Source organism: Harpia harpyja, chromosome 17, assembly GCF_026419915.1.
Source record: "Harpia harpyja isolate bHarHar1 chromosome 17, bHarHar1 primary haplotype, whole genome shotgun sequence".
NCBI classification, from domain to species: Eukaryota; Metazoa; Chordata; class Aves; order Accipitriformes; family Accipitridae; genus Harpia; species Harpia harpyja.
In genome coordinates this window covers 26,097,502-26,111,486 of record NC_068956.1, presented here as the reverse complement: position 1 = coordinate 26,111,486, position 13,985 = coordinate 26,097,502, and the positions used below count along the sequence as shown (strand labels likewise).

At 40.9% G+C, this 13,985-nt stretch overlaps 1 protein-coding gene across 10 annotated transcripts in view; it reads left to right on the top strand.

Annotated features, from left to right (window-relative positions):
• The window catches only part of KATNAL1 (katanin catalytic subunit A1 like 1), a 43,182-nt gene that overhangs the window by 16,446 nt on the left and 12,751 nt on the right, over positions 1-13,985 (top strand). For all 10 annotated transcript variants that reach the window (XM_052813050.1, XM_052813048.1, XM_052813051.1 and 7 more), the window contains 4 exons: positions 1,911-2,071; positions 4,006-4,174; positions 11,343-11,467; positions 11,970-12,075. In XM_052813050.1, coding sequence (XP_052669010.1) covers positions 1,911-2,071; positions 4,006-4,174; positions 11,343-11,467; positions 11,970-12,075 — 561 coding nt within the window. The remainder of the gene's footprint in view (positions 1-1,910; positions 2,072-4,005; positions 4,175-11,342; positions 11,468-11,969; positions 12,076-13,985) is intronic.

Here is a 13,985-nt window from a genome sequence, read left to right as displayed (position 1 = left end):
TGAGAGTCTGTAGAGAAAAATGGGATGAGCAGGTGAAAATAAGGCTGGAAGAGGCATGCTTCTGAATGTGTGCTGACAAGACACCTCACCCTGCACATACCCATCGCGGTTCCTTTACAAGCACACAGGAAGATGGGAAGATCTCAGGCTAGTGGCCACATCTTTTCACCAGTAAGCACCATTAGCAAGAACAGTCATAAGATGTGATACAGTTTAGTAGTAGTTCCCTGATCTGCTGTTGCTATATTTATAACCTCAGCAGACAGTCTGGATGTGCAGACTTCCATTCTCCTGATCCTCTCGATTACTTGCAATCTGCTCAGGATATGCACAGCAAAGAGAGTCTGGATTTCAGGCAGCATCATTGACATCTGTGGATATTGTCCTCAGTTGCCTTCCTCTATTTGCCACAAAATGAAGCCTGGTTGCAGCATTTCCAGGCAATATTTTTCCCAGCTTTTTTTAACGTGGATGTATGACATGAGCACAGCTGGATGCCTGGTGTCTTTCCTTGGCTTTCTTGTAAGCTGACTTCAGATCCTGGCTTTTGATTCAGCCTTGCAGGGTATGCTAGTTGTAGCCTCACTCAGTAGTGTGCCTGGTGGAAGCCTGCAAATATCCTCACTGTAGTGTTTCTTCACAAGAGCTTTTAGAGCCTATGTGCCTTTCCAGTAGGGTCAGGATGCCTCTAGCTCCAGCTGTGAGCCTGTAACAGGCAAGATTCACATTGGCCTACGGTAATCTTAGCTGCAGAGTGCCAATACTGATTTCTAGGCATGCATAGCAATGCATGAATTAGTTTTAGCTGTGCACCAACACTTAAGTGAAGAGGTGACATCTGGGTGTTATGACCCTGAAGTAGGTAAAAACCAAAGTAAGCACGGAGGTTGATCCTACAGGATGGAAAGCATCATTGAGTGTAGGTGGAAAACTGCTAAGATGCAGTACAAGTGCACTCAGGTGAATCCTAGTACATCTTAAGCTAATGCACTTGAAAGCTTATGCTTCTGAGCAAGAATGTACAATGCTGGTTTTGGCTGCTGGTGTGTGCTAAGAACCAGTGACCTTAGCATACAAAACTTGAGCTTGTAACAAACCATATCACTTAAAACTTAGCAAATTTCTACACAGATTTTATTTTTCCTAGGTTTCATGGAAGAAAATTGAAATGAACAAATATCAAGTAAATAATCTTGAAATTATTGCAGTAGTTCTAATTCCCTGACTAGTGGCAATAGAAACATCAAGTATAAAATTCAGCTGCATAATTCTGCAACCTGATTTCTTTCTGACACATCATTTCCTCTAATTTTTGTTTCACTTACTCTACTTATCATTTGAGCTTATGCTATAGGGTGTTAAAGTTCCCATTTTCTCTTCTAATCTTTGCAGTCCACCAAAGAATTGGCTTGTGCTTTGACTGTATGATGATGTTGTGCCCCTCACAAAGTTAATTTTGTAATACTATATTTTAATGATTTGGCCAGTTTTATAACTAGGACCTTGGAGACTGTAATCAGAGAAGTTCTTTTATGCCAGAGTAGTAGCAAATATGTTAAAGATCTGCCAACAGCACCCTTACTAGGATAAAAGTGTGTGTATGTGTGCATACGTGTCAATATGCACACATAAATCTAAGCATCAGCACATGTTATGGAAGAGTGATCGCTGTGTTAGCAATCATGTCTGGTCGTGACATTGTCAGGCAGGAAGATGAACTCAACGGAGATTCAATTGTTTATGCTGTTGTTAAAGATCTATTGTCAGCCTGATAGGTCTGGGGTTCGTGAATGGAAAGGCTTGGGAGTCCCTGCTTTTGAGGGTGGCGTGTGTTTTGAGGTACTTTCTATGGGTTTAAAAAAAAGAGTTTGAATTGTAACAACTTTTGAATAATGTGTGTGTTTCTCAAGGTCCGACAAGAATTAGTTGAAGAATATGAACAAGTTAAGAGCATTGTCAACACTTTAGAGAGTTTTAAAATGGATAGACCTGCAGATATCCCTGTATCCTGTCAAGATGAGCCTTTTAGAGATCCTGCTGTTTGGCCCCCTCCTGTTCCAGCTGAACACAGGTAATGAGAGGCTCAAGCAGCGTGGGTGGAATAAAGTTGGGTTGCCATAATTTTATGTTCTTTTTTGAATGCATCCGTAATGTGAAAATCACATTTCATTTACCCCTTAGTCATTTGTAATAAAGAATAAATATAATTCATTGGGGAAAAAAGTAATTAAACTACAGTTGCATTTATTGCTGAAGTTCTAAAGAAAGTCTCTCCTTTATTCTGGTAGCAGTGACTAGCTAAGTGCCTGGAACTAGAATCTGCTGGAGAGTTGGTGACTTTCTCATGTGCAGGGAGAAAACTTTTCCATTTCAGTTTATTTAAGCAGTTGAATTCACTGATGGCTGAGGAGTCGGTAAGGGGCTGGAACTGAAGGATCTTGAAGGACATGGTGGTTAGAAATCGCTCCCTAGCTACAGATAATATGACCTGTGTTTAATCCATTAGTTAGTTTTATTGCTAAACATGTTCTGTTATACATGGTGTTTCTCTTCTGTAACCACCTTTAAGGTAACTTTAGTTAGCTGAAAGTTTTCTCAAAATAGATGCTTGTGCATTTTCTGAAATCCCTATTTTCACCCTAATAGAGCTTGACACAGGTTGTTGGAGACAACAAATCTGATTTAAAAACAAGAATAACATTTATCATGCCAACATTTTTCTAACATAATAGCAAAGAATTTTAATGTGTGTATACTCACATAAGCAAAGGAACAAATTAAAATGGAAGACCTTGGTTGACAGAAAGAAATGCCAGGTTTACTTGTAAATTTATGTGCTTTATGATTATCAGACAAATGGATCTTCACTTTTCAAAAAACCCTAAGAATGTACATGTAAAATAATATTAATGCTGATAACTTTTGTGAGTGGTAGAAATGATTATCAGAATCTTTGTGGTAATGTTACATGAAGTGCAAGATGTATTTATTCTTGTATCTTTCTTAGAGGTAAAGGCCCAATAGTTTATCCGCTTTTTAAGCTGAAATTTAAATCTTGTGCAAATAAGTAAGGAAAATTAGCCACTCTTCTGTGCTGTTAAGTTTGATGAAAATGTATACAAAGCAAAAGGTAACAGTTGTATCCAGCAGTGTGTTTAAGTATGTAGTCTTTTTAAGCCATATTCCAGGAAACTGTTTTTGGAGTTAGCAAATTTTGAGTTACTCAAAACAAGAATCAGTAGAAGGTTTCATAGGGGGCACTGGCCATTTATTTTAGTTCTATATTTCAAGTCCAATCCCTAGAACAAAATGACTGTGATGTTTTGTCTTAAAACCAAATCCTTTCTTCTCGTGCCACTGCTGAGTTCTCTTTGACATTGTGGGTGATGCACACAAGTATAGGTGGTTGCAGTTTGGCTCTGTTTGCTTTTGCTTTCTAGGCAATTTTTACTTTTTGACATTTTCACACAGGGGAATGAAGTCAGAGGTAGGAGGATTGTTTTAAAATTCTCCCTCCTTTGTTTTGGGGCCTGTCAAAGGTATTAGCCAGCTTTTTTTTTCTTTTTTTAAGTTTTTTTTACCAGGAATGTCATCTGGTTGTGTAGAACTTGTGCATATGAATGTAGCCTAACATAATCTCCTGGTCTGGAGTCAGAGGAAAATACAGTTTGAAGACTTCTAGTAAATTGTTTCCTCTTTTGTTACATGCGTGTTGGTTTGCTGTAAGATTGGTTAGGAATACTGATCTAATAGTATTGGTAATTTTATTTTTTTCCTCTGTTGAAACTTTGTTTTCCTTCTGTATTTTTTTTCTTACTTTGAGTGTCAGACAGAACCAGAAATATGTTGCTGGATTTGCAGATACAGGGAGATAAGACTTAGGGGCTTGTCAGCTTTAGTAATAATGCACTAAGGGAATTAATGAAAAACTAGAATCCTTCCTTCTTAATGTTGCTCTTTTTTCACTGTTTTTACCATGGTTTTGTTGTGGTTGCTTGTTGTTAGGGCTCCGCCTCAGATAAAACGTCCCAACCGAGAGGTAAAACCTTTGAGGAAAGAATCACCAGGACTGCAGCCCCGTGGGCCTGCGGGCAGAGCGCACGCGGTATCCAAGGGTGAGAAGTCTACAGGCAGCCGCGAAAGGGAATCGAGAGCTAGAGGACGAGATGACAAGGTAAGAAGTGGGAAAGAACGTGGTGGGGAGGAGTTACGATGCGGCAGGTGGCAAAGGGAAGCATTATTAGTTTTAGGTCTTTAATACAGATAATAATAAAAAGCCACAATAATCCCATGCAAGAAAACTTGGTGCTTTCCTCTTGCCTCATGGACAAAGCGTGTATCATGGGGATATATAGTAATAATGACAGCAAATTAAGGAAAGTTCTGTCTTGTTTGCTCTGTCTTGATTTGAGAAGATTTTTTGATAGGGGGGAAGCATGGTGGCCTGTTGCTTGGGGGTTTCTTATCATCTTGGTTAGACCATGGGCTTGACTCTAATCTGTCAGTGTCAATCAGGCGTAAAGTACATTCTCCTCTTTCTCCCCCACCCTTTTTTTTAAAAAAAGGAATCCAATTCAGGTCTTTTGTAAAGATTTCCATGTAAAAAGTGCAAAAGTGAAACCAGTGCCCTTCTCTAGACTTTAAGCATTATGAGTGGAGTTGCACAGTACCATTGACTCTGCCACACCATAGTAAAATTTAGGTATGCCTAGAAGTTCAGGACAGTTCTGTAAATGCATCGATGCTAGGTAAATCTGTGGCAAATTATTTGAAGTTAAATATTTGAAAATGATGTGAGGGAGACATAGTAAAAGCAAACTTAGCAACTTTCATTTTCTCTAGTTTGTGGAAAGGGTTTTGTGCTTATTATAGTGTTTAGGAAGATGCTTCTTGGAAAGGCTTTGTTTTAAAAATAAAAACAATGAAATAAATTGGAAGAAGTTGGAGATTCTTTCTTCTCAAGACCCATGAAAAAGAAGCAGCACTGAAGTGAAAGGAAAGGAGAAACAGTGATTCGCTATCAAGTAGTGATGTCAAAGGCAGGACTCTTTTGTGGCTGAAAAAAAGGTTTGTGTGCAAATTGCTGTTTCTGACACACTTGGATTTTTAAATTTAACTGTGGAGTCAGTGCCAGGAACCCAAGGATTCTGTGGTATAAATGATACAAGTCAAGAGTGTACTGAAGTGGTTTTACTTTCCTGACAGAGATACAAGCAGCCCCTTCCTATGGGGGCACACAGTATTGTACAGATCTTGATAGATGAATAAGAAAATATTTAGGTCCAGTTTTCTTCCAAATTAATTTGGATAGTCCCTTCGTGGCCTTTCTATTACATATTACAGGTTGCTTTTTCACAGTGCAGAAAGAACTCAAAGATACTCTTTTTCCATCATGAATTGCTTTTCTGATACACAGGAAAAGTATTAAGTCATCCCAGCCCTTATTACCATCTGTAGGTAGGGCCAGGCAAATTTTCAGCAGTGCCACTGAGTGACTGCACAGATCAAGTTTAATCACTTTAGAAATCTCTCTACCCTGGATCAGTAAGATTTAAAATAACAAGTGTGCATCCTGCAAGCTATAAAAATCTTGTGAAGATCTGTGAAATTATTTACAGTTCCCCCAGCTATACGGGGAATTGGAGCTGTGGTGTGTGTGACAGGTTCACCAGATGTGCTTGTGTAAGGCAGCCTTCAAAGTCTTAGCTCTAATGAGAGTGAACTTTGCTCTCAGCTTTCCGGTGATGAGCATTATAGAGCTTTACTATAAGGAGCCCACAACAACATGACTTGTACAATACTTGTCTCTGGGAATAATGCGATTAGCAACACTACTGCTGTCAGATGGAGGAAGAGTCATGAAGGTGTTCCATTTAATATAGTACATTTTAAACGCTACTCTTAGCTGAATAAATTGGTCACTAGGTGGCAGAAGGAAAATATGTCTACTCTTCAAAAAATACCAACACATGTGCTCTTGGTTTTGCCTTTGTCTGGTTACTTTGTGGTTATTTGACTTTCTTTGTCTGGGGTATATATGCAAAAATCACACCAGGTTACAAATTCTCACGTGTTGTATGACCATTTTTGCATGGCATCCATGATTTTCTTTTGAAGAAAATTTTGAATGAAACAGGAAGTAGCCAGGTGTGGGAAATGAGAGAAGTTAATGCAACTTTCCATATTTTGCACACAGGCATGAAACTTCCCTTGCAGTTTTATCCTTTCTTAGTTTGCAAGGGTTTATGTTCTTCAGTTTCTGAACTAAAGCTACAAGGAGCTTACCTCTATAGCCTAGTATGTTGAATCAAACAGGTTCGGTAACTCTTCATGTTCAGTCAAAAACAATAGGGCAAAACTGAAGCCTTAAACTAGGTAACCAGATATGTCTTTTCTCATAATAAATGTTTCAGCTCTGTAGTTCTTCTGTTTGGGTAGTTGGTTAGGACTACTTAGAACATGTAATGAACATGGATGCCATATCCATTTCCTAAGATGTTGGTTGCAGTGCAATAGGTTGTACACTGTCCTGGCTATAATATCGCAGTGCAATACGCATATTTATTTGTGATAATTTTTCAAGGTAAATATAGCTATAGTATGTATGTTTTAGAAATGTTTTGTCTCACTTTACACATTATGCCTTCTTTCACCATTTCTCCTTCCCAGACCATATAATCTTTTCATTCTGACTGTAACCATCTTGGGATAAGGAGTTTTAACCTGACTATGCCTGTAAAATGACCTTTTGTAGTGCTATATAAAATAATTCTGAACTGCAACCCACTGGATAGTGTTTATCCACCAAACCCTTATATTTACGTGTTCCTTTTTCTAAAATACTGCTTTCAAGTGCTTCTTTATCCTTAGTTCCGCTGGAAATTATTAGGCTTGTTCTCAAGGTACCTTCTGCTGTATCATTGCCAAGAATTTTAGCTTCTGTTCAGTAGTTCAGCTTAAAGAGGCAGCAGGAATGCTACCTGTATGTCTTTTAGAAATTGTATAATAACATATCTAAGCACTAGAACACATTTTTAGCAGTACTCTTTAGATTATTTTAGATTGCCAGTGGACAAGGACATTAGATATTGCGAAGGATGTGAAATAGACAAGGGCTGTGCTGCCATATCAGTGGATATTAAAATTGATGAAGATATGACTTTAAAAATTTAATTATTTTTGCTTGATTATTCTGATGTGCATCATCAGAAGCAAAGGCAAGGTAGATTACAGGAATATGGATGTGAGATGAGGTAGTCGTATTTAGGTGGAGGCATAGACCTCCATGCATTGGGACTGGAAGGCTGCATGATCTCTATCCAAGAATGCTGAAAGAACCGGTAGGTGAAATTGCAGGGTTGGGAGCAGAGACTTCCAGTAAAATCTATTGGGTCTGCTGTTGACTCATGTGAATGGCGAGTTGTGTTGACCTGCCTGTATTTAGAAGGGGAAAGGAAAAGTCATTTAGGCAATTGGAGTGTGCAAAGTTTTACAACAAATTTAGAATGGACAAAAAGTGAAAGACTTGGGACTAACTGGAAAGTGGAATAAAGTGAAATATGATTTCTTAAGCAAAGGTGTTGCCTTTGCCAGCACTTTCTTTAGAGTTCCAGTTAACGTCTTAGAGAAAGAAATTAATCTACCTGGATGCCACATGGGAAGCAATTAGTTAATCTAGCAAGTGTATGGTGTAGAAGAATTGTAAGGTGGGGAGGAATTAGGCAGCAGGCAGAATGTTAACAAGTGGTACTGAAAGAAAAAGTATCAGTAAACTGGTAAATCATTTATGGATTTCCTCAAGACTAGAGATTGACTCTTGTTTTATCTTTATTTTATATATATATATATATATATATGTATGTATGTTTTATATATAATTAATGACCTTGGCACAACAAAGAGGCATGCGCTAATTAAATTTGCTGGTGACACCAAGCTGGGAAGCACCATCACCAAAAGAGGAGAAAGGCTGTTGTACACGAGGAATTGGATGACACTGTGCTGGAGTCATGGAAATGGGATAATGTTCAGCGGTGCAGAGCAGCAGGCCCTGTACTTGGAGACAAGAATTTCTGCTAGGAGCTGGGAGCTCAGCAGTGGAGGAGAAGAAAGGCTTGGACGTATCAGCAGAAATCGGATCAGGCTGAACTTTCATTTGGCACGTCACCTTTTCCTGGTGGTGATGGGAAAGGCTGGCAGCCGGAGTGAGGCGCAACCAGGTGCCACCTTTGGCTTTGGCAGCAAGAGGTGAAGAGTGCATCTGGTAGTTGTTGCTCCGTGTATCATGTGTAGTGGGAAGAGTCTGCAGGAAAGTAAGATGTCTACAGGACCCAGTTCTGGTCATTTAAGCCGCCAGGGTTATCCTACGTGATTGATCTGTTTGAGGTTGCGTCTAAGGCAGCAGTATGATACAGCTGTGGAAATTAATGTAAATTAAATCCTAGGCCCAGTTTGTTGAGGTGTTACTGGCAGAGAGAAGACATACTATTATTAGGAGGCCCTGGTGAGACAGAAGCTGGAGTATACTGTGTGCATTTCAACAGCTGTGCTCAAGAAAGATGTATTTGTATTAGGAGGACAAAAAAAAAAGGGTTTCCAAAGTGAACAGGTAATTGTGTTCAGCTTGTGTTCCAAGAGGAGACTTAACTTGGTTTGGTAAAAGAAGGCTGAGCGCACCCGTGCTGCAGGTACATCAGGGTGTTGGACACATCAATGAGACAACTGCCGAAACTAATGCACAAAGTTAGTACAAGAGTAGAAATAGATTCATTTTGGAAATAAAGTTTTTGTTCCAGTGGAGTGGTACAGGTCTGATACCCCTTCCTGATGGAAAGCCCAGCCAATTTTTTAAATGTGTTTAAGTCAGAGTTTTGTTGGCTGAGGAGAAGGTTACGTGATGGGATTGCCAAGGGGACTGGGTGGGAACAGTCCTCTGTACCTCTGTCTGTTGGCATACCTTCTTAAGAGAGAAGCCATCGCAGCAGCTTTATTTAAAGCTGTTTTGGGAAAGTAATTCCACAAGAAGAGATGAGGTTAGGACTGGAAAAATTATGCTTACTCCTGCTGCCTGGATGCAGGTGACATTTTTTAAAATTATTTTTTTCTAGTCTCTGCTCACTTACCTGCTGACCGAGGATTGCATGTTGCACCAGTTTGGGACCAACACTGATAATCTTATTAGATACGAAAACTGTAAATACTTTAAATCTTGGTTTAATTCTGGAACTGAAAAACTTGAAGCATTCGGTGTCACTAAAATGATAGCCAAGGTGATGCTGAAAGCACATCTCCCAGTTGGCCGTTCTTTCCCCTCTGTTGCCAAGACATGCCGCAGGCAGAAGGAAAAATAACTGTCCCAGGAAAAGTGGTAAGTATCGCAGGACCTGGCTGCAGGGGTTTTGGGGCAGGCCAGGCCCTTTCTTTCCCCCTTTCTTTCTGGTTTTTTTCCTGCTTCTTTGAGCTGCATCACACCCGCGCCTGCTGTCGCCTGCATTGCCTGATTGGCATGTTCGCCGCCTTTCTGGCACAGCAACCAGGCTGTGCCCAGATCTGCCAACCCGGGCTCAGGTATGGAGGTTTGATCTGCTGCTTCAGCCTCCTCCACAGTGCGCTGCAGCGATCTGCCCTGCCTTCTCCTGCTTTTTAAAGCCTGCCTTAACTCTGTTTCACCCAGAAAAAAACAAAACATCCGATTTGTTTTGAGATGTGCAGAAAAATTCTTCCACTAGGAAAACCAGTCCATTGCAGAGGGATAGGAGAGACTTGCATAACACAGACAGACAGCAAATACCTTTCATTCATTGTCATTTTTTTTCCTTCTTTCTTTTTTTATGGTTACATTTGGATTCTGTTTTCTCTCTCCTGAAATCTTCCAAACTCTACAGGGCTTTTTTTCTCCATTTCCTTTTTACGCCAGACCATTACATTTTTGACACCAGCTTTTTGTCTAAACACAACTTTCAGCTTTCTTTCCATTGCAAAAAACTGATCTGGGAATACTAAACAACACAGAGTTCACTTGGAAGCAAGAAATAAAAATAGTGGGAAGATAAACTGCTCCCTCACAGGCCTTGTGGGCAAACGGCAACTGGGAGGGGTGTAATAATCGCTACCTTTTTCTTTTTCCACTGCGAGGTTATTTGTGTGTTTCCAGCTGCCTCTCAGCCCGCCTTTGCCTAGGCTGCTTTTGTCCAGCCAGCTGGGATTCTTGCTTGCTGATAGTGTTTAGAAGCTGAGTTAAGAGTCCTAAAGTAGCTCCCTAGTCAGCCTCCTTCATTAAAACAGCGCAGCTGCTTTTCAGGCACCGCAGAATGCTGCCGTGGATCTGGGAGGGGAAGCAGTTTCCTTCTCAAGTGGGAGAGGAGGAGCGTGAGCCCTGGTGCTTGGAAAGGAAAACGTTACTTCACCCCTATAAGCTTAATGGCACTGTGGAGGTATTAACCAGAAACTCCGGGCCGTTTGGGGCAGAGGCAGTGTGTGGCTTGGTCACCGAATGAGCATTGGCACACTGCAGAAATTGTTGTAGTTCGAAGAAGCCTGGGTGACTTGGGAGCTTCTTCAGGGCTTTTGGTGCAGCCTTTAAATAAATATGACCTTTTAGAAGCTTTTTAACTGTTTGTGGAGCTGGCCTGTGAATGAGAGGAGGGAAATAGATAGTTTGCTGGTGAGGAAAGGAGAAATTGCTGGGCAGAAAGGCTTTAATTAAACAAGGGGAGGGGATCTTCTTGGTTTTCCTCCATCAAAGACAATAGGTGTAACAGCTTTTGTGTTCCTTTTCAGTGATGATGCGGTGCCAGTTGTTTAGCTCTGGCAGGTAGTGTGGCAGGTGTAGCATCTTCAAAATATGCTTTGAATACTCTGGTCTTTAGCCAGGAGTTAATGTAGCATTAAGTCGTGATGCAGCCTGCTTTGTAAGGCTGTTTCTGCATTTGTGCCTTCAGCTGGCCAGGAAGCGTGTCAGTTGTCTGAAGAGTGGTTTAGCACTGTTAAGAGAGTCTGGTTTGCTGCTTTAAAACCAACCGACTGACCGACCAACCAACCAACCAACCCGCCATGATACATAGTGAGCTCTGATGGGGTTTTATCACTATGAGCTGCATCTGTGAAGGAAGCATGGTGCTGTTGTGGTGGAAGCAACCACAGATGTTTGGGGACTCTGTGGAGTGTAGGGTGTGAACATGTTGGTTTTGCTGGCCATCATGGTGCTGAGATAGCTGTGTTAAAGCTTGATACCTTCTTGTGGCTTCTGCAGAGGTGAACCAGATGATATTGTTATATATTGCTAGTAAAGGATATGTTGAAAGAATAATGTCCTTATAAGCCTGTGTGACCTTCACTTCTAGGGAAAGAAAATATCCCAGGAAGTTGGTGATGGGGAAATTCCAAAATTTGATGGAGCAGGTTACGACAAAGACTTGGTCGAAGCTCTTGAAAGGGACATTGTATCAAGGAATCCGAGCATTCACTGGTATGAGGATTTTCTTAATTCAAGTGGTTTTGCTAGTGTGGAGAAGGAGAGAAATTATCCTTCTTCTAACTCTTAAAACAGGGAGCCATCATAATCTTCTAGAGAGCAAAACAAGGTCTTTTGGTTTTAACAGTTTATTAATTTGATTACAGTTAAGCTTTTGTTGCTAACTGATATTATGTGCAGCACATCCATTACAGGTACTGCTGCAATGAAAGTACACTCCAGAGAACATTAAAGATACCACCATGGTGTTCACATTGTCCAAAACAATTTTTAATTAAGCAGCTCTGGGTAACTTGAGTTGAAAATAATTTTTTCCCTACCTTCCAAAAGTGGATTCAATTTTAGGTCACAGGATTATAGGAGTGCTCTCATGAGGCATGTGCTGGCATGCTAAAAGAGATGGTACTAAGTGAAAAGCTTTTCTATTTTTCTTGTCTAAAAATAGAAGAAATACTGTTGTATGGGAATCTTATACAAGTTTCTTCATCTTGCACAGGGATGACATAGCGGATTTGGAAGAAGCCAAGAAATTATTAAGAGAAGCTGTCGTTCTTCCAATGTGGATGCCTGATTTTTTCAAAGGAATCAGAAGACCTTGGAAGGTGAGAATTTATTTGGTGTTTTAGTAAATGGCAAGCTGTAGTTATGTATGTCTGCTGCTGTAATGTGTGTGGATGCCTGCAGCAGAAGGCTTAAAAGGCAAATGGGAAAGAAAAGGAATTTGTTCGTGAAATCCTTTCATGACAATTCATGTAAAATGCACTGAAAGAAACAGCTGGAAGTGTACACGGGCTTTACAGTAAATAATAATTCTTTTGTATTTAGTCAGTCATAGCTTGTTGACCTTATAATACTTTCTCTATGTCAGCCTGTACATGTGAGCAAGCATATAGGGTATATTGACAGCAGCAGAAATGCTTAATAGACAGCTCTGCTTAGGATTATGTTGGCCACTCTTCAACACTTCACGGAGGAAAGCAGTCCTTGGACTGTTTTATTCTGCATGTGCCAACTATCTCTCACTCAGACTGCAAAACTGCAGGCTGGATGGTGCAAGGAAGCAAGGAGAGAGAGGGGGCTAATCTGAGTGATGATTTAGCTTTGCAGTTACACTTGCAGCTGGGCATAGTTACTGCTGGAGTGGGAGAAATTCCAAGTGGGAGAATGAGCTGCAAGTGGGGCAACAGGAGGGATATAGGACTGAGCTGGCCTGGCTGGTGGACAAGAGGTGAGACCAATCTGGGCCTTGCTTAGAGCTAAAAGGAAGAGGAGGTTGCAGAGCATTTCTGTAAACAGAAAATAAAATTGTCTTGCTTTTGTTGTGGGATAGATGGACACTTGTTTTGGGAATAACTAGTCCCAACACAAGGGCTTTCTGGTTACTGAGAAGGATTACTGGGGAAAAGAGACTGTTGCAAATTGTCTGTTATTCTGAGCTTGCAAGGCAATGGCATGTGTAGGGAATGCTGCGTACGTGAGTAGTTTCTGTGGTTTAGTACGCTGGTTCAGCAGCGTATATCACATCTTGCGTTACTAACACTTGCCCTGTCTTTTCCTGCTTGGTCCTTGTACTTCTCTGGCTTATACTTGGGTCAGACCCTCAAAGCTGTCCTTCTCCAGCCTGAGCCAGTCCTAGATCCCCATTATTCTGCTTATTTACAAAACAAAGCCCTTCAGGAACTGATGAGTGGAAGACTTGTCATTCTTGGGGCTTGTGTCTACAGACAGTGAAGAGGGGAAGTCGGAAAGAGTGGGAGCTGATGGTGGGAGCTGGGAGATTGCTGCTTGAGGGCTGTTCATGGAGGTTTTAGTGAGTTGCGGGGGGGCAACACAAACCTAGAGTCAGCCCAAACCTAGACCCAGGCTATACGGCCTTTGGGGTTTAGAGTGCTTGTGGTCAGTACCAGTGGCCTTGAGGTTAACCTTAAGATTTACCGAGCTATCAGCTTGGACAGAGCCTAGATGTCACGGGTTACAAGTGTAAGGTGAGATTTTAGTGTCTTTTGAACAGCTGAATCTCTCTCTTTTCCTCTTGGCATAGAGGAAGTTGATCCAAACCCTTATTATAGACTACAGGGGCCCTGTCTGTCCAGTCTTCAAAAACTTTTAAGGGAGTGAAGAGCTGCTGTGCTTTTTTTCACCTATTAACATGTCTAGAGGATGTAGCGGCCATCTGTCTTTAAGGCAGGTATCTCAGCAGAGTGCAGGAAATGTGAAGACTGCCACTGGCCTTGTCTCCAAGTGGTGCGGCAGTGGATAACAAAAAAACAGCCTGGTATTTTAAAGAGTTACAGTCTCCATCTCTTTGCCTGAGATTATCTTTTCCTACTGAGCAGTGTCGCCTCTGAAAACTAGGTGGCTGTAGACATGGAAAAAAATTTTAAGATTATTTCCTCTCTTCAGTCTGAAATGCAAATTGATTTCTGACGAGTCCATGAAGAGTCTTCATTGTTAGCCTTTTCCCTGGTGACTTGTGAAGCTGTAACTCTCCTGAATTTATTTTTCACACAGA